This window comes from Pholis gunnellus (assembly GCF_910591455.1).
Source record: "Pholis gunnellus genome assembly, chromosome: 23".
Lineage (NCBI taxonomy): Eukaryota > Metazoa > Chordata > Actinopteri > Perciformes > Pholidae > Pholis > Pholis gunnellus.
Window position 1 is genome coordinate 13,685,382 of NC_136550.1, and position 21,734 is coordinate 13,707,115.

General features: G+C 42.8%; 1 protein-coding gene across 1 annotated transcript; it reads left to right on the forward strand.

The window, feature by feature from the left end:
- Positions 1-13,069: 13,069 nt before the first annotated feature.
- LOC306714978 (mucin-17-like) lies at positions 13,070-20,906 on the forward strand. The gene is made up of 11 exons (XM_079185181.1): positions 13,070-13,490; positions 13,618-13,733; positions 14,302-14,366; positions 14,547-14,657; positions 15,793-15,914; positions 16,120-16,179; positions 16,771-16,939; positions 17,396-17,557; positions 18,008-18,102; positions 19,098-19,348; positions 20,177-20,906. The coding sequence occupies exons 1-11, from the start codon at positions 13,076-13,078 to the stop codon at positions 20,219-20,221; spliced, it is 1,611 nt and encodes a 536-aa protein (XP_079041307.1). The 5' UTR covers positions 13,070-13,075; the 3' UTR covers positions 20,222-20,906.
- Positions 20,907-21,734: the final 828 nt, after the last annotated feature.

Below are 21,734 nucleotides of genomic sequence, written 5' to 3' on the forward strand. Positions count from 1 at the left end.
CGTGCAGGGATCGAACCACCGAGCTTCTGATTATTGGACGACCGTTCTACCTCCTGAGTCTCGTAATCCACGAGTTCGTAAACTCCGAGAGAGCTGAAACGAACAGAGACTTGCTGCCGATGGTGCTCCTGTGTGTGACCGGCACATGGTGGAGAGGGTGGGAGCCGTGTGCAGCATCCACCTGTCTGTCCAGGTGTCTCCTGTCTGTAGTCCTGCAGAGTCCACATCGGACCGGTCGTTGGTGTTTTGAGAAACCGCCGACCGGCAACCAGTTCTTGGCCTTTGGTTGCCTTCAGTTCAGTTCAGTTCGGCAACCACTTTTTAACATATAAAAAGTGGGGACAGCAAACAGCAAAACGTCCGCCTCGGTCTCTTCAGCTGACGAGCTGATGTTGGTTTCGCCTGAGGGACCCACAATCCAAGAAGTCAATGCTGAAGGGCCAGTGTGGGGGAAACCAGCACAGAGGTGACCTGCTGGATTCATTTGTGAGGGCTCTGTGAAGATCATGACAACATCGGCACGACTGCTATTTATTCATACCAGGACTTGAGGCTGGACACTAAAGTATCAGGTAAAGCACAAAACTACAAATAAGTGTTTGGATGCTGTAATAAAGCTTTTCTTCTTCTATGTTACATTTTTATTATTAAGCTGACGTATAACTGCACAGTATCTTAACTGCTCAAAATGTAAGCTGACTAAAGATGGCAACCAAAAGCTGAGGTCTGGTCGCCGGCATGGCAACCACTTTTAAAAGTTAGTGTTGCGCCCTGGGATGGATGTCATTTAAAAAGCTTTTCAAACTAGAGGAGAAACAATACCTGAGTTTCTACACTGATACCAAATCTAGGTGCAGCAGCCTACTTTTAACTTTATAACAAGATTTTACCTTATGACTTTTTATTTGAGCTATATACTATACATAAAATAAAGTATTATAGCAATAAGCGAGCCTTACAGATAAGAATACACGATTTGTTTATAGCAACTGTGCAGCAAATGATCTGTGACGCAAGGTCTGAGCATGGAAAGCTCACCCTGCTGCCGAGGATGCGCTTTTGATTTTCCGTGCAAAGTTTCCATCTGTTAATCATTATTTATCAGATGACTCATCAACAATGAACGTACGACCACAGGGTTAACAGTAATAATATCCGGAGATGGCGTGTAGGGTTGGGAGGGAGTGTACAGGTGCAATTGTTTTTTCTACTGCTTTACAACATTTGTGTCGTGCACCTTTTATCTCGGGGCCCTAAACCGCCTTAGTGTCCGACAGCACAGAGCGGCGTGTCGTTGACTTTCCTGGGAAACAGAAACCTATAGAGCACATCGTCAAACTGTCCTGTCATCGTGATGATACAATGTTCATTATTTCCTTATACGGAATAAAGGTCAGCAAGATGGACAGTGTAGATATTGTTTAATGTTACCACTTTCATAGCATTCGGTATCCGTATGTTACAGTACAATATAATCAAAATGTTGATGGTGAAAGTATTCAGATACTTTACTAAAGTAAGAGTAGCAATACTTCAATGCAGTCCTGCATTCAGAGCACAGAAATATATAAGAAATGTCAAAGTGGTTAAAAAGCAAATACTTTAGATACACTTTCCATAGAATTGGTACCAAATTACATAGAAATGGCATTCTCTCCGGTAAAGCTATTGGAATTATAAAGTTACAGAGCCATGAAATAAAAGCTACAGTACTGTAAGGGGCTGACAACGTTTAACCTTTATTTATTACAATAAAATACTGTTATTTAGAGTTGATGTAAAATAAGAAAAAAATAGAAAGACCGTTGATCGCTGAGGACAAGCATTCACATAAACACTTTCCTGTTACTTAATCACTACCTGTAGCTGCTCTTTGCATTCTATCAAAACAAATAATGAAAAAGATGAAATAATCAGCAACTAGAACAGTGCACTCAGTAGAGTGTGTGTCTGCAACCACCACTGCTGTATTGTTTGATCATATTAATACAAACCACAATTGGTGTACAATAGCCTCTGTATGCTTTTGACACTTTATGTACAGATCTTGTCTACTTCAATAAAAATGAATAAATCTCCAAGCAAAGCACCTAGCAATCGCAATGTAACTGCGATTACATTGCATAGGTGTGTAACTAAGCAACTGTTTGCCAACAAGCTCACCATATCAAATCAAAAAGTGACAAAAAAATTAATCAGTGATTGCGGATATAAAGACTGAAGATTTTCAAGGAAAGACTTATGACGGATAAGTGACACAAAGTGGACGCCCTTGCTTTATGAATCATTACTCGCCATGATCCTCTGGGCTGACTGATCACCGCACCTGTAGTGTAAAGGAACGTAGGGGAGTGTATGTGCAATAAATGTATCCTGGACAGGCGGTTTTATATCATGCTCGTTTTTCTTATCTCTGCTAATCCTGCCACCTGTGACAGTTCTGTACACCCTGACAATGGGTGTGTGGTTTAGGAGGAGCCGATCCACCGGAGTCAGTCACTTTACGTGTTAAACTTTGATAGACACGTGTGTGGCCGTTTCCAAGTTACAATAGCTGGATTTGAGCATTTTATTCATCGCTGGCGTACACCGCTGCCGGGGTCAAATCTGGTCATGGCGTTTTCTTCACATTTCCGGATAATTTCTGCTCTTCTCATCTGCTTATGTTCTGCTGATGGTAAGATTAATGAGAATATTCCACTTGTAAAAATCAAACTATTCTTTAATGAAGAAATGGAGCTAAATCAACATTTTTAATGTCAACTCATGTTTTTATTACAACTGATGACACTTTGTCTTTCATAATCTTTGTAATGGATTTTAGCCATCAATGTGTTAATGGGTAGACTAACCAACTATTTTGTTGGTTTTAATTTTGTAACTTGAAATAAGGGAACTATTATTTTAGCAGGATCGCCCGTTTCTTTATGTTTCATTTTACAGCTGATTTAGATAAAATTATTATTTATTTTTGTTTATCTAATCAGCTTGTAAAACGCACAGGTCGGCTTCACTTGATGTAGAGATTTGGGAAGTGTCGAATGCCCGTGTGATGTGGTAAAATAATAAAGTTAGTAATCATTTCTTTATATATCCCCAAGAAGTTTCCAGAACTATGAAATTTAACTACATTATTTTTCATTCAACCCCAATATTGGCGTAGGTTTTATTGTTTTGTTGTTGCTCATGCTCATTGGTCTGAGGTCTGTGTTTGCAAGAGTTGATGTAATACACAGTGGCGGAGGAGTATTCAGATATTTTACTATTAATAAAAGTAATACTGTAAATATAATGTTATTATGACTATTTTTTTCAACGGCAAAAGTAGCATTTTGCTGTTGTAGTTGGCCATGGTGGTGCTAATTCTAACAAGGTAGCAAATCATTCTTTTGGTATATAGTGATTACATATTTTGAATTTAAATTTGTGATCTGGAAAGTACCTAGCAAATATTGCTTTTATGTAGTCGAGAAAAAAACAACTTTCCCTCTGAAATGTTGTGGGGTAAAAGTAGAAAGTTGCATGAAATGGGAATGCTGAAGTTAAGTTCCTCAAAACTGTACTTGAATACTTGAGTAAATCTTCCTAATTACTTTCCACTGTTGAATGAACAGGTTATGATTTCTCTCCATGCTGCCAGTAAAATATTAAATGAATACAAAGCAGATAAGTTATCCAATTTCCAGGCAGGCACTAAAATGACCTCCGACATTTTTGAAAGCATTTACAATATGCACTTAAAAAGGCTTTGGTTTTCAACTAAATTACATTAGAGGTAGCAATTGAGGGACAAAGGACAACAAATATATTTGGAAAGATAGCTGCATCTCTCTGTCTCAATATAAACTGATTGCCGTGACCTATGCAGACATTCTTTAACTAACCAACTGTTCCCACTGACCCAGTAACATCTGAAACTGGGGGGACAACTATGGATCCTGAACCAACTGCTCAGACTGAATCAGCAACATCTTTGCATGCCGAGACCACATCGCAACCTGAACCAACTGTTCCCACTGAACCAGTAACATCTGAATCTGGGGAGACAACTATAGATCCTGAACCAACTGCTCAGACTGAATCAGCAACATCTTTGCCTGCCGAGACCACATCACAACCTGAACCAACTGTTCCCACTGAACCAGTAACATCTGAATCTGGGGAGACAACTATGGATCCTGAACCAACTGCTCAGACTGAATCAGCAACATCTTTGCCTGCCGAGACCACATCACAACCTGAACCAACTGTTCCCACTGAACCAGTAACATCTGAATCTGGGGAGACAACTATGGATCCTGAACCAACTACTCAGACTGAATCAGAAACATCTTTGCCTGCCGAGACCACATCACAACCTGAACCAACTCTTCCCACTGACCCAGTAACATCTGAAACTGGGGAGACAACTATGGATCCTGAATCAACTGCTCAGACTGAATCAGCAACATCTTTGCCTGCCGAGACCACATCACAACCTGAACCAACTCTTCCCACTGAACCAGTAACATCTGAATCTGGGGAGACAACTATAGATCCTGAATCAACTGCTCAGACTGACTCAGCAACACCTTTGCCTGCCGAGACCACATCACAACCTGAACCAACTGTTCCGACTGAACCAGTAACATCTGAAACTGGGGAGACAACTATGGATCCTGAATCAACTACTCAGACTGAATCAGCAACATCTTTGCCTGCCGAGACCACATCGCAACCTGAACCAACTGTTCCCACTGAACCAGTAACATCTGAATCTGGGGAGACAACTATGGATCCTGAACCAACTGCTCAGACTGACTCAGCAACATCTTTGCCTGCCGAGACCACATCACAACCTGAACCAACTCTTCCCACTGAACAAGTGACATCTGAAACTGGGGGGACAACTATGGATCCTGAACCAACTACTCAGACTGAATCAGCAACATCTTTGCCTGCCGAGACCACATCGCAACCTGAACTAACTCTTCCCACTGACCCAGTAACATCTGAAACTGGGGAGACAACTATGGATCCTGAATCAACTGCTCAGACTGAATCAGCAACATCTTTGCCTGCCAAGACCACATCACAACCTGAACCAACTGTTCCCACTGAACCAGTAACATCTGAAACTGGGGAGACAACTATGGATCCTGAATCAACTGCTCAGACTGAATCAGCAACATCTTTGCCTGCCGAGACCACATCACAACCTGAACCAACTCTTCCCACTGAACCAGTGACATCTGAAACTGGGGGGACAACTATGGATCCTGAACCAACTACTCAGACTGAATCAGCAACATCTTTGCCTGCCGAGACCACATCGCAACCTGAACCAACTCTTCCCACTGACCCAGTAACATCTGAAACTGGGGAGACAACTATGGATCCTGAATCAACTGCTCAGACTGAATCAGCAACATCTTTGCCTGCCGAGACCACATCACAACCTGAACCAACTGTTCCCACTGAACCAGTAACATCTGAATCTGGGGAGACAACTATGGATCCTGAACCAACTACTCAGACTGAATCAGAAACATCTTTGCCTGCCGAGACCACATCACAACCTGAACCAACTCTTCCCACTGACCCAGTAACATCTGAAACTGGGGAGACAACTATGGATCCTGAATCAACTGCTCAGACTGAATCAGCAACATCTTTGCCTGCCGAGACCACATCACAACCTGAACCAACTCTTCCCACTGAACCAGTAACATCTGAATCTGGGGAGACAACTATAGATCCTGAATCAACTGCTCAGACTGAATCAGCAACATCTTTGCCTGCCGAGACCACATCGCAACCTGAACCAACTGTTCCCACTGTTACTGACCCAGTAACATCTGAAACTGGGGAGACAACTATGGATCCTGAATCAACTACTCAGACTGAATCAGCAACATCTTTGCCTGCCGAGACCACATCGCAACCTGAACCAACTGTTCCCACTGAACCAGTAACATCTGAATCTGGGGAGACAACTATGGATCCTGAACCAACTGCTCAGACTGAATCAGAAACATCTTTGCCTGCCGAGACCACAATACAACCTGAACCAACTCTTCCCACTGACCCAGTAACATCTGAAACTGGGGAGACAACTATGGATCCTGAATCAACTGCTCAGACTGAATCAGCAACATCTTTGCCTGCCGAGACCACATCACAACCTGAACCAACTCTTCCCACTGAAACAGTAACATCTGAATCTGGGGAGACAACTATAGATCCTGAATCAACTGCTCAGACTGACTCAGCAACACCTTTGCCTGCCGAGACCACATCACAACCTGAACCAACTGTTCCGACTGAACCAGTAACATCTGAAACTGGGGAGACAACTATGGATCCTGAATCAACTGCTCAGACTGAATCAGCAACATCTTTGCCTGCCGAGACCACATCACAACCTGAACCAACTGTTCCCACTGAACCAGTAACATCTGAATCTGGGGAGACAACTATGGATCCTGAACCAACTGCTCAGACTGAATCAGCAACATCTTTGCCTGCCGAGACCACATCACAACCTGAACCAACTGTTCCCACTGAACCAGTAACATCTGAATCTGGGGAGACAACTATGGATAATGAACCAACTACTCAGACTGAATCAGAAACATCTTTGCCTGCCGAGACCACATCACAACCTGAACCAACTCTTCCCACTGACCCAGTAACATCTGAAACTGGGGAGACAACTATGGATCCTGAATCAACTGCTCAGACTGAATCAGCAACATCTTTGCCTGCCGAGACCACATCACAACCTGAACCAACTCTTCCCACTGAACCAGTAACATCTGAATCTGGGGAGACAACTATAGATCCTGAATCAACTGCTCAGACTGACTCAGCAACACCTTTGCCTGCCGAGACCACATCACAACCTGAACCAACTGTTCCGACTGAACCAGTAACATCTGAAACTGTGGAGACAACTATGGATCCTGAATCAACTACTCAGACTGAATCAGCAACATCTTTGCCTGCCGAGACCACATCGCAACCTGAACCAACTGTTCCCACTGAACCAGTAACATCTGAATCTGGGGAGACAACTATGGATCCTGAACCAACTGCTCAGACTGACTCAGCAACATCTTTGCCTGCCGAGACCACATCACAACCTGAACCAACTCTTCCCACTGAACAAGTGACATCTGAAACTGGGGGGACAACTATGGATCCTGAACCAACTACTCAGACTGAATCAGCAACATCTTTGCCTGCCGAGACCACATCGCAACCTGAACTAACTCTTCCCACTGACCCAGTAACATCTGAAACTGGGGAGACAACTATGGATCCTGAATCAACTGCTCAGACTGAATCAGCAACATCTTTGCCTGCCAAGACCACATCACAACCTGAACCAACTGTTCCCACTGAACCAGTAACATCTGAATCTGGAGAGACAACTATGGATCCTGAATCAACTGCTCAGACTGAATCAGCAACATCTTTGCCTGCCGAGACCACATCACAACCTGAACCAACTCTTCCCACTGAACCAGTGACATCTGAAACTGGGGGGACAACTATGGATCCTGAACCAACTACTCAGACTGAATCAGCAACATCTTTGCCTGCCGAGACCACATCGCAACCTGAACCAACTCTTCCCACTGAACCAGTAACATCTGAATCTGGGGAGACAACTATGGATAATGAACCAACTACTCAGACTGAATCAGAAACATCTTTGCCTGCCGAGACCACATCACAACCTGAACCAACTCTTCCCACTGACCCAGTAACATCTGAAACTGGGGAGACAACTATGGATCCTGAATCAACTGCTCAGACTGAATCAGCAACATCTTTGCCTGCCGAGACCACATCACAACCTGAACCAACTCTTCCCACTGAACCAGTAACATCTGAATCTGGGGAGACAACTATAGATCCTGAATCAACTGCTCAGACTGACTCAGCAACACCTTTGCCTGCCGAGACCACATCACAACCTGAACCAACTGTTCCGACTGAACCAGTAACATCTGAAACTGTGGAGACAACTATGGATCCTGAATCAACTACTCAGACTGAATCAGCAACATCTTTGCCTGCCGAGACCACATCGCAACCTGAACCAACTGTTCCCACTGAACCAGTAACATCTGAATCTGGGGAGACAACTATGGATCCTGAACCAACTGCTCAGACTGACTCAGCAACATCTTTGCCTGCCGAGACCACATCACAACCTGAACCAACTCTTCCCACTGAACAAGTGACATCTGAAACTGGGGGGACAACTATGGATCCTGAACCAACTACTCAGACTGAATCAGCAACATCTTTGCCTGCCGAGACCACATCGCAACCTGAACTAACTCTTCCCACTGACCCAGTAACATCTGAAACTGGGGAGACAACTATGGATCCTGAATCAACTGCTCAGACTGAATCAGCAACATCTTTGCCTGCCAAGACCACATCACAACCTGAACCAACTGTTCCCACTGAACCAGTAACATCTGAATCTGGAGAGACAACTATGGATCCTGAATCAACTGCTCAGACTGAATCAGCAACATCTTTGCCTGCCGAGACCACATCACAACCTGAACCAACTCTTCCCACTGAACCAGTGACATCTGAAACTGGGGGGACAACTATGGATCCTGAACCAACTACTCAGACTGAATCAGCAACATCTTTGCCTGCCGAGACCACATCGCAACCTGAACCAACTCTTCCCACTGACCCAGTAACATCTGAAACTGGGGAGACAACTATGGATCCTGAATCAACTGCTCAGACTGAATCAGCAACATCTTTGCCTGCCGAGACCACATCACAACCTGAACCAACTGTTCCCACTGAACCAGTAACATCTGAATCTGGGGAGACAACTATGGATCCTGAACCAACTACTCAGACTGAATCAGAAACATCTTTGCCTGCCGAGACCACATCACAACCTGAACCAACTCTTCCCACTGACCCAGTAACATCTGAAACTGGGGAGACAACTATGGATCCTGAATCAACTACTCAGACTGAATCAGCAACATCTTTGCCTGCCGAGACCACATCACAACCTGAACCAACTCTTCCCACTGAACCAGTAACATCTGAATCTGGGGAGACAACTATAGATCCTGAATCAACTGCTCAGACTGAATCAGCAACATCTTTGCCTGCCGAGACCACATCGCAACCTGAACCAACTGTTCCCACTGTTACTGACCCAGTAACATCTGAAACTGGGGAGACAACTATGGATCCTGAATCAACTACTCAGACTGAATCAGCAACATCTTTGCCTGCCGAGACCACATCGCAACCTGAACCAACTGTTCCCACTGAACCAGTAACATCTGAATCTGGGGAGACAACTATGGATCCTGAACCAACTGCTCAGACTGAATCAGAAACATCTTTGCCTGCCGTGACCACAATACAACCTGAACCAACTCTTCCCACTGACCCAGTAACATCTGAAACTGGGGAGACAACTATGGATCCTGAATCAACTGCTCAGACTGAATCAGCAACATCTTTGCCTGCCGAGACCACATCACAACCTGAACCAACTCTTCCCACTGAACCAGTAACATCTGAATCTGGGGAGACAACTATAGATCCTGAATCAACTGCTCAGACTGACTCAGCAACACCTTTGCCTGCCGAGACCACATCACAACCTGAACCAACTGTTCCGACTGAACCAGTAACATCTGAAACTGGGGAGACAACTATGGATCCTGAATCAACTACTCAGACTGAATCAGCAACATCTTTGCCTGCCGAGACCACATCGCAACCTGAACCAACTGTTCCCACTGAACCAGTAACATCTGAATCTGGGGAGACAACTATGGATCCTGAACCAACTGCTCAGACTGACTCAGCAACATCTTTGCCTGCCAAGACCACATCACAACCTGAACCAACTCTTCCCACTGAACCAGTAACATCTGAATCTGGGGAGACAACTATAGATCCTGAATCAACTGCTCAGACTGACTCAGCAACACCTTTGCCTGCCGAGACCACATCACAACCTGAACCAACTGTTCCGACTGAACCAGTAACATCTGAAACTGGGGGGACAACTATGGATCCTGAACCAACTACTCAGACTGAATCAGCAACATCTTTGCCTGCCGAGACCACATCGCAACCTGAACCAACTCTTCCCACTGACCCAGTAACATCTGAAACTGGGGAGACAACTATGGATCCTGAATCAACTGCTCAGACTGAATCAGCAACATCTTTGCCTGCCGAGACCACATCACAACCTGAACCAACTGTTCCCACTGAACCAGTAACATCTGAATCTGGGGAGACAACTATGGATCCTGAACCAACTACTCAGACTGAATCAGAAACATCTTTGCCTGCCGAGACCACATCACAACCTGAACCAACTCTTCCCACTGACCCAGTAACATCTGAAACTGGGGAGACAACTATGGATCCTGAATCAACTGCTCAGACTGAATCAGCAACATCTTTGCCTGCCGAGACCACATCACAACCTGAACCAACTCTTCCCACTGAACCAGTAACATCTGAATCTGGGGAGACAACTATAGATCCTGAATCAACTGCTCAGACTGAATCAGCAACATCTTTGCCTGCCGAGACCACATCGCAACCTGAACCAACTGTTCCCACTGTTACTGACCCAGTAACATCTGAAACTGGGGAGACAACTATGGATCCTGAATCAACTACTCAGACTGAATCAGCAACATCTTTGCCTGCCGAGACCACATCGCAACCTGAACCAACTGTTCCCACTGAACCAGTAACATCTGAATCTGGGGAGACAACTATGGATCCTGAACCAACTGCTCAGACTGAATCAGAAACATCTTTGCCTGCCGAGACCACAATACAACCTGAACCAACTCTTCCCACTGACCCAGTAACATCTGAAACTGGGGAGACAACTATGGATCCTGAATCAACTGCTCAGACTGAATCAGCAACATCTTTGCCTGCCGAGACCACATCACAACCTGAACCAACTCTTCCCACTGAACCAGTAACATCTGAATCTGGGGAGACAACTATAGATCCTGAATCAACTGCTCAGACTGACTCAGCAACACCTTTGCCTGCCGAGACCACATCACAACCTGAACCAACTGTTCCGACTGAACCAGTAACATCTGAAACTGGGGAGACAACTATGGATCCTGAATCAACTACTCAGACTGAATCAGCAACATCTTTGCCTGCCGAGACCACATCGCAACCTGAACCAACTGTTCCCACTGAACCAGTAACATCTGAATCTGGGGAGACAACTATGGATCCTGAACCAACTGCTCAGACTGACTCAGCAACATCTTTGCCTGCCAAGACCACATCACAACCTGAACCAACTCTTCCCACTGAACCAGTAACATCTGAATCTGGGGAGACAACTATAGATCCTGAATCAACTGCTCAGACTGACTCAGCAACACCTTTGCCTGCCGAGACCACATCACAACCTGAACCAACTGTTCCGACTGAACCAGTAACATCTGAAACTGGGGAGACAACTATGGATCCTGAATCAACTACTCAGACTGAATCAGCAACATCTTTGCCTGCCGAGACCACATCACAACCTGAACCAACTCTTCCCACTGACCCAGTAACATCTGAAACTGGGGGGACAACTATGGCTCCTGAATCAACTGCTCAGACTGAATCAGCAACATCTTTGCCTGCCGAGACCACATCACAACCTGAACCAACTGTTCCCACTGAACCAGTAACATCTGAATCTGGGGAGACAACTATGGATCCTGAACCAACTACTCAGACTGAATCAGAAACATCTTTGCCTGCCGAGACCACATCACAACCTGAACCAACTCTTCCCACTGACCCAGTAACATCTGAAACTGGGGAGACAACTATGGATCCTGAATCAACTGCTCAGACTGAATCAGCAACATCTTTGCCTGCCGAGACCACATCACAACCTGAACCAACTCTTCCCACTGAACCAGTAACATCTGAATCTGGGGAGACAACTATAGATCCTGAATCAACTGCTCAGACTGAATCAGCAACATCTTTGCCTGCCGAGACCACATCGCAACCTGAACCAACTGTTCCCACTGTTACTGACCCAGTAACATCTGAAACTGGGGAGACAACTATGGATCCTGAATCAACTACTCAGACTGAATCAGCAACATCTTTGCCTGCCGAGACCACATCGCAACCTGAACCAACTGTTCCCACTGAACCAGTAACATCTGAATCTGGGGAGACAACTATGGATCCTGAACCAACTGCTCAGACTGAATCAGAAACATCTTTGCCTGCCGAGACCACAATACAACCTGAACCAACTCTTCCCACTGACCCAGTAACATCTGAAACTGGGGAGACAACTATGGATCCTGAATCAACTGCTCAGACTGAATCAGCAACATCTTTGCCTGCCGAGACCACATCACAACCTGAACCAACTCTTCCCACTGAACCAGTAACATCTGAATCTGGGGAGACAACTATAGATCCTGAATCAACTGCTCAGACTGACTCAGCAACACCTTTGCCTGCCGAGACCACATCACAACCTGAACCAACTCTTCCCACTGAACCAGTAACATCTGAAACTGGGGAGACAACTATGGATCCTGAACCAACTACTCAGACTGAATCAGCAACATCTTTGCCTGCCGAGACCACATCGCAACCTGAACCAACTGTTCCCACTGAACCAGTAACATCTGAATCTGGGGAGACAACTATGGATCCTGAACCAACTGCTCAGACTGACTCAGCAACATCTTTGCCTGCCAAGACCACATCACAACCTGAACCAACTCTTCCCACTGAACCAGTAACATCTGAATCTGGGGAGACAACTATAGATCCTGAATCAACTGCTCAGACTGACTCAGCAACACCTTTGCCTGCCGAGACCACATCACAACCTGAACCAACTGTTCCGACTGAACCAGTAACATCTGAAACTGGGGAGACAACTATGGATCCTGAATCAACTACTCAGACTGAATCAGCAACATCTTTGCCTGCCGAGACCACATCACAACCTGAACCAACTCTTCCCACTGACCCAGTAACATCTGAAACTGGGGGGACAACTATGGCTCCTGAACCAACTGCTCAGACTGAAGTGACAGTGACATCTGAATCCGCTCATACCACATCAACTGAAATGCCCTCCACAACCGAGCCACTACCTACCCAATCAACTGGACCACCATCCTCATCTCCAACAGAACCACCAACCAAAACACCAAATGTAACGCCATCAAGTCGACCTACTGACCCACCGAATACTTTACCAACTACACAACCAACCATACCATCAACCAAACCACCAACTGATTCACCAACAACACCACCTGCTACAGCAACACCTCAAACAACTAATCGACCAATCAACACAGCAGAGCCCTTTACGTGCCAACATGGGGGCTATTTCAATGGATCCAGCTGCATATGTCGTGTTGGATTCGGTGGAGATGTTTGCCAATACTTGGACACGGTTGAGCCAGGTATTGTCAACTTCATGCAAGCCCTTTCATTTTTTTAGTGACACAAAAAGTTAGAGTGCAATTTCTTAAGTTGTTTTTCTCCTAAATGTGTATCTATGATGTCCAATATGTTTGATTCTCTTTGCAGATACACTCAATCGGTCAGTAAATGTTAATATGCAGCTCAATCAGGAATTTAAGGACAAATATGAAGACGAAACATCAACTGAATACAAAGAGTTTGTTCGAAACTTCACCAACCAGGTAAATGGATAAAAAAATTGATTTGTTAAGCTGGTTTACAGCCATCCAGGTACTGGACATCAAGTATATTTGGGACTTTACATGACTAGTGACTGGAAAAAACGCAAGTGAGGTAAATCTGCATTTATTAAATGCAGTGGCCTGAACCATCAATCATATTTCAGGTTGTACTGTGGTCTGGATATGTTGTTCCCCTCAACTTAAATGACTAACAGGAATTAATATGCCATGCAGCCAGACCATTTTTAACCAAATTACACAACCATAGCAACTACTGAAACAATAGCAAGGCTATGATGCATAGAAATTTCTATAATAATCTTTCATTTCCAAGTCCAAAATTCTGATTGGAGTGATAATGTTATTAATACAAAATGCTTTGATTTTATAGCAGATACATTCATCTTACTAAAGGATTATAATAAGCAAAATAGTGATGATTTAAGCCACAATGTGGATTTTACACAAATGATCAAGGAAACATATAATTTCATATGACCAATAATCTCTATTCTGTAGAAATCCTGCTTTTGAAACATTATTTATGTTATGTTTGATACTATTTCAGATAAAAACATATTACGTGGGAAAGAATTTAGCAAACGTTCAAGAAGTGGTGGTAACAAGTGTCAGGTAATGTACTTTGGATCTTTCAGAAACAAAGCCATCGTCCCTGTATTTTGCCATACATTTTAAACACAGAAATATATGTAGAAATAACGTGATTTTGTTTCAGTTATAATGTAAGAGTGTTTTAATTCTGTTTTAATTTTATTATGACAGTTTCTCTCTTATTCTTTTCTCATACTGTAGCCGTGGAGACCCTTTGGTCAGACTCTCTGATAAAACTGTGGAAAAGGTCAAACTATTCAAACAATCAGCTGAAGCCATGGCTGTCTACAGTATCACACCAAGAGCAGAAGGGTAATTTGAGCACAGACACCTTTTAGAATCGTACACCAATAAAGTCATTTAACATACCAACATAGATTATAAACACCAGGGGACTTTGCCTGTTGGCAGCCTCAGATGAAAATAATATATTAATGAACTAAGTTATTTTCAATAGGGACATTTTCTAAGTGCACAATGACATTTAGAAGATCTCACCTTTAAACCACAATACCACTCTACACCACTAGTTGCCACCAAATCCTTCACACTTGCCCTTTGAAAGGGTAGCCCCAGTTATTATGAATGGAAACAAAGACATGAGGAAAATATCGTCACTATTTTGACAACATGTTCTTGGCATATAGAACAAAAACACTGCAAATAAGTAAAGTACAAGCAAATCGAGCATGTATGACATTTTCATGCCATAAGACATATTTGGCAAATAAATGTGCTTGCAAATAGAGAAACACTGCTAATCGTGCACAACACAAGTGTGTTACCACATAATAGCAATAATAATAATACTAATTATATATATATACATACACACACACACACACATGACTGGGCACCACAGTTTAATGCAGCAGAATGCAAGATGATGTGGTGGTACACAGATGTGCACACTCACAAACGCATGGTTGAACATACGCGGCCTATTGCATGATAAAGGAGATAAAATCTACTTTAAAACTGATTTCATCAGTGAAGAGAGGCTTAAACAGGGGTAATATGATCTTGTCTCTTCAAGCTTGTTAAAGTTAGAGCTGCATTTTGTACTAGCTGACATTGTTTGTTTTTGGTCTTTCCCCTGAATATAATGAATTGTGATAGTCAAGACGTGATGATATCATAAGTATGTATGGCAGGATCTGGAAAGGTGAGACAAAGTTATTGTAATAAAAAAACATGTCTCTTCTTTCCAGATCCTAACTAGAAGTTTTTTTTGCATTATTTTTTATGAAGGGTGTATTGTCAGCATAATTTGGAGGATAGGCTGTTCATTTTTCTCATAATCGCCGTTATTAATTTGAAAATGTTTGCACTGATTGAGTGAAAAGTGATCACTAGTAAATACTATAAGTAAACACTGTACATTTTGAACGTAACAGTAATGGTTTTAACTGTACTGACATGCTGTATGAAATTCTTTCTGCCTCAGTGTTAGTGTCACACATGACGTGGTTTTGGCGATTCCAAACAACGCCAGCTTTAACCAACTATATGACAACGACTTCAGAGAGATTCTGAAGGCTGTTGGCGATCTTGTTGGCTGCGGGGCAGGTTTGACAGAAAATCAATATTTACATACACAATCATACAGTACGTACTCTGAGCAAACCAGGAGATCCATATTTATTCAAATACAAGACTTTTATTGTCATTAAGCTTATCATTGTAACTTTCTGATCAAAAACATGATTTTAATACCACAAAAATATATTTTGGTATACATACATAACGCAACGTCTTTTTTTGTTGTTTTTAGACTGTCCCTACAACATCACAGCTCAGCCCGTTGTGAAACAAACAGAGCTGGATTTGGGATGTAAGTAGGCAGACTACTGCACACTTTCCATGAAATTCATCAACATCATCAGTGTGATCTGTGTTTGCGAGATAAATTGGGTTTCAATGTAACAACTTGTAACAACCATCATTCATAAATGGTAAAATAATAGTGTAATAATAATGTTGACTAATTATTATTGCAACATAATAACATTTTATATACTATATTATTTATTTGTTACTGGTTATATAACTATTAACTACAGTAAAATTGATCAGTTAATCATTTATTGATTTGTTTTTATAACCCCAATTTTAGACATGCTACAATTTGCTGTGTGTTCATGCTCAAATAATTAGTAGAATTTCTTAAAAACTCTTTTAAAAAATGGCTTTAATAGATTATTTATTAAGTTTGAATTACCATTTAAATTGGCAATATGACACAATAAGCATCTATTTGAATGTATGCTTTTTAAAAATGTGAGGTGTTTCTGAAAGTTTGAAGAAGGTCCTACCTGGTAGTTGGCAGTAGCACCATCGTACTAAAGCCAAGGGTGTAAAGGCATATTTGGCAAAGCTAGAATTGACAGTGAACTTACTGAGCTCTTCATGTTTTTTTCATCAGCTTTATGCAAAACGCTTCTGGGCGAAAGCGATGTTGCTAAATACGAAGCCGTGCCAGTTAATGGAGTCTTCAGATGTGTGAATCTATGTGACATTCGACATTCAACGCCTAAAACGTGCAACGATATGGGAGTCTGCAGAGTGTACAGCAGCATCGGACCGTTCTGCCAGTATGTTGACTGAGCTCTCACCTGAGTTTGGTGCTTTTAAAGACTTGTTTTGTGTGTAATAAAGACGTCCGCTGAATGTAGCCTACAGTTAAACATTAAGGTTGATAATAAAATTGTTTAGATCATTTCTGTTTGTGTGCCCCCAAGAATTGAAAGCCCTAAAAAAGCTTAAAAGTTGGGTTAAGTTAGAGGTACAGACTGTACCAACAAAACATTTCAACTTCCTGGCACTATTTGGTCTGAGATGTACTATTTTGAGTTTAATTATGATAAGTCATAGAGGTGATATATGAATTGTCTCCAACGTCTTTATCCAAAAAGGGTCAAATATTTACATCCACGAATCTTTCTCCCAGTAAACTTTAGAATAAAAGTTTCTTTGTGCTGCTTTTTTTGTTTTTACTTCTTTAATACAGTTGTCCACTGTTTAACTTTGTTCTTTCTCGTCTGTTCCAGTTGCCACAATATGGATTCCACTTGGTACTTGAGCGACAACTGTAGCTTCCCCATACTGAGGACAGCTTTCTACGTGGGGTTAAGTGTGACCCTTGCTTTTCTGTTGGTGACTGTGGGAGCCTTGACTGGTTGGCTGCTGTTCAACAAACGCAAGCAAATGCTGTAAGCTTCACACAAACTCTACTGGTTGTTCGTCAAACATTTTCCCTACCTGGGGAAATGCATTAAACATGATGATGATTCTGCCACGTGTCACTAAAAAGTCGATTTCAGGTGATACTATATGATAAACAGTCTAAAGTATCTGTTTTGTACAATAATAATAATTTGTGATTATAACTTTTATTGAGTTTGAGTTACCCATAATGTTATAGGTTATCAATTCCTTATTTAAAATGTATTATATTGTTCCTGTAATATTTTGTATGTAAGGGCTACGTTACTTTAAATAACATTTCATGCAAGTATATTGAAATCTGTTGGTGCAGAAGACTGTGGCCGATACTGGCCCCCATAAATCCAAAAGCTGACTCTCAATTTGGTTGAGATATATTAACGCTACTTGTTTTTGTCACGATAAAGAAAGTGACGCTGTTCCCTGTATGTCTGCAGGAGAAGAGACGTCAAGAACCAGCAGGTAAACCAGTGGCTGACTGAGGACGTTCAGTGGTCCAGACGCAACAGCTTCAATGACACACTTAATGCTGGTAGGTTTGTAATGTATTATGTATTTTCTAATTGTGTATACAAGGTACAAATGATCTCCCTATTGACCCCCCACAGCTGCTTTTCTAGGGGTTTTCAACCACATCTCATTGGCCATTGTCCAAAAAATGTGAGACACACTTGAAAGCTCTTATTAAACTAGAATAATTGGTTTTATTTCATGGACTCATGCCAACTGATCAGAAACTAAGAGCATGGTCACAATATTTAATGATTACTAGTCAAGCAGAGCAGCAGAAACCACCAATTAGCTTATGATTTTAGTTGCATTTTGTGATTTTGTGTGGTTAAGCAACTTTTAAATCACATATTCAAATGTATTAAATTGATATCAATATTAATAATCGGCAGTGTTGTAGTACTCAAGATGGGTCTTGGTCTCGTAACACTTTTTTGAAGGTCTCGGTTTAGTCGACTACATTTCTCATGGTACACTTATGCATACGCACAAATACGACAATAAGAGAGATGAATGAAGAGGAATTTTCTGTGTTTTATGGGAATGTTGATCAATTTGAGGTATGTCTATGGTTTGTTCCACATTTAACCTAAGTGTGTCAGGCAGTGTGGGACCGGCATTGGTCTCGGTTTAGGTGGTCTTGACTAAACGCTAGTGGACGGACAAACAGACACATCTAATTCCTACGAGCTGTGAAGAGTAAATAATCAAATGACATTTATTTTCTTATCATAAAGCTGAAAGAACAGATTTTGTTGGTAGATACTACATTTTCTTCTTACGCTCCATGAACTCTATCTGCAGGTAGGTTGTATGTCAATGATTTTCTAAGGTAAAATAAACAATCTAAAAAGAACTGAAATTACGACATTGCAACTTTTTATCTGTCGCCCAGTTTTGCCAGCTGCAACACCTTTTCATTGATTCAGTAGTCCCTGCTCTCTGCCTTAGTAGGGCAGTATATATCTGTGTGTTGGTCATCCATGTGTATAAACCCCCTTGTTGTCCTATTTTTAGGAGAATACAGAAACCCCTCGTTCACACATGAAGAACCAGCCATCCACAGAGAGATGCCAGGTGTTAACAGACGTCCTGCACCTGTCTACCAGCTCAACGGACCATCTATGGATACTGGCAGCAGACAGTGGAGCCCATCAGAGGCCACATACCCATCATCACAAACAGTAGACGGACACAATAGGCCATTTTCTAATGCTGGGTTGTCGCGGTCTACCAGCCTGAACCTCAGAGACTTCTCATCCAACTTGGTCAGTGCTATAGAAACACAGAGTGTGTTTAGTGCCGTTTGTACAGTGGCCCTGAAGTACAAATGACAACAGAAAAACAGAATGCACGACAATTACAAAAACAGCAATACACAAAAGCAAATTTGCAAAGCAGGGCAGCAAATCTCGTTTAGTGCGATTTTTTGTACGGTAGTCCTGAAATACAAGACACTACAGGAAAACAGGAAAAAAACGGCAATTGGAGAGACAGACCGAAAGAGTGTATGTAGTGGACGATGATTCCTGATCACTGATTGGATGGGCTGTCTTGCAGTCTTTGACGACAGAAGTACTTATTTTTCTTCTTTCGGATTTGCGGCCGACTGGATGCCTTGTGACAAAGTGTCAGCTTGCACATGTCTGGATTAGATAAATACGATAACATTTATTTTTTTGTACCAAAGGACATTGCTCTGCAGGCAGAGAGCAAATATAAATATTATTATAAAAAATGTATATTATTTTTGTGCTCTTTGTATTTGCACGCTTCACACTTTGTATTGCAACTGCTGCACAGCTATGTTCCTCAGAGTAAATATCTTAGTTTTATCAAATCTTACTGTTAAATATTGACCTGTTAGAGGCAGCAATGTGTCACACATCCATCCAAATCCATACTGACAGTCAGTGTATCCAATCAGAGACGAGGTATTCATTTCCTAAACAGACCTACCTATTCTGGCTTGAATCTCATCAAATGCTGTTGCCTTTTCGTTTTTGTCATTGTGTTTGCACTTCAAGGCCACCGTAGTTTTGATCACACTTCTTTTCTCATTTCGATACCTCTTTCTTTGTTTGTTTATTCCACAGATGCGGATCAACAGGCCTCAGATCAGGACATCCTGGGACGCCTGAGCAGTGCACTGAAAACTGACTGAGTCTCAACTTGCTTGCTAAACTTTTGAAGTCGATGATTACTTGCTTTTATGTCTTTTTGCTGCCTAATATAAACATGCACATCTAAAATGCAGCAGAAGAAATAGTTTCATTTACACCTGTATTTTAGACATTTATATTTGATTTATTTATTGATTCCTTAAACTTACAGCAAAAGTGGTAATATATATAAATATATATATATATATATATATATATATATATATATATATATATATATGTATGTATATTGAACAGCGTTGTCATAAAGTCTACCTTCATGAGGCTTCCAATGTTCAGTTTCTTGGCACTGTGTCACTGAGGTATAGATTGAGTTACTGGGGCGCTAACACACAGTTAATAATGATGTCATATCAGCAACACACAGCGATCAGTATGTGGCTGTAACAACAGGTTTGCCTCTGACTGGAGCAGGGCAGAGATATTTTGCCATTTGGATGATTCTTTTGGAATCTGAATGTGTTGAGTTTGTCGAGTTAGAAGAGATGCTTTTCTCTGTCAGCCAATGATGATAAATCTCTGAGGCAGGAGATATTGTGGTGTGGGGTATTACAGAATTAGAGGAATTGTGATTTTTGCACTTAGTTTTGACATTAATGCTTTGGATGCACTTTATGTAAATAAAAAGTAACAGCTATCAGAAACAGAATTTTCTGTCCCGGAGTGATGTCTTTATTTATTTTTATTCATTTTATCCATCCATCCATCCATTTTCCTCCGCTTATCCGGGGTCGGGTCGCGGTGGCAGCAGGCCAAGCAGGCTGACCCAGACTTCCCTCTCGCCCGCAACATTTTCCAGCTCATACTGGGGGATCCAAGAAGGCCGGATACTCTGAACTGCTGTTTGGTGCATAAGCACAAACCACAGTCAGAGCCTTGCTCCCCGCAACCCGTAGGCGCATGGAGGCGACCCTCTCGTTCTCCGGGGAGAACTCCAACACAGCGGCGCTCAGCCGGGGACTCGTGAGTATCCCCACTCCCGCCCGGCGCCTCTCACCTTGGGCAACTCCGGAAAAGGACAAAGTCCAACCCTTCTCCAGGAGCTTGGTTCCAGAGCCAGTACTGTGTGTGGAGGTGAGTCCAACTATATCTAGCTGGTATCGCTCCACCTCCTGCACCAGCTCTGGCTCTTTCCCCGCTAGCGAGGTGACGTTCCACGTCCCTAGAGCTAGTCTATGCTGCCGGCGATCGGCTCGCCCAGGCCTCCGGCCTGACCTGCCGCCCGGTCTGCATTGCACCCGACCCCGATGCTTGTCCACAGGGTGGTGGGTCCACAGGGTGGCTGCTCCATGTTGTTTCTTCGGGCTGAGCCCGACCGGGCCCCATGGGCGAAGGCCCGGCCACCAGACGCTCGCCGACGAGCTCCCCTCCTGGGTCTGGCTCCGGGAGGGTGTCTCGGTTTCCCTGGTCCGGGCGAGGTGGCTGAAGTCCGTGGGCTGCTTATCATCAGGGTTCTTTTGAACCGCTCTTA

Coding starts and splice junctions, on each gene's coding strand:
- LOC306714978 (XM_079185181.1), top strand. CDS start 13,076: ATGGCTCCTGAACCAACTGCTCAGACTGAAGTGACAGTGACATCTGAA. Junction 13,734..14,301: donor TTCGAAACTTCACCAACCAG/GTAAATGGATAA, acceptor ATACTATTTCAG/ATAAAAACATATTACGTGGG. Junction 19,349..20,176: donor GAGACTTCTCATCCAACTTG/GTCAGTGCTATA, acceptor TTTATTCCACAG/ATGCGGATCAACAGGCCTCA.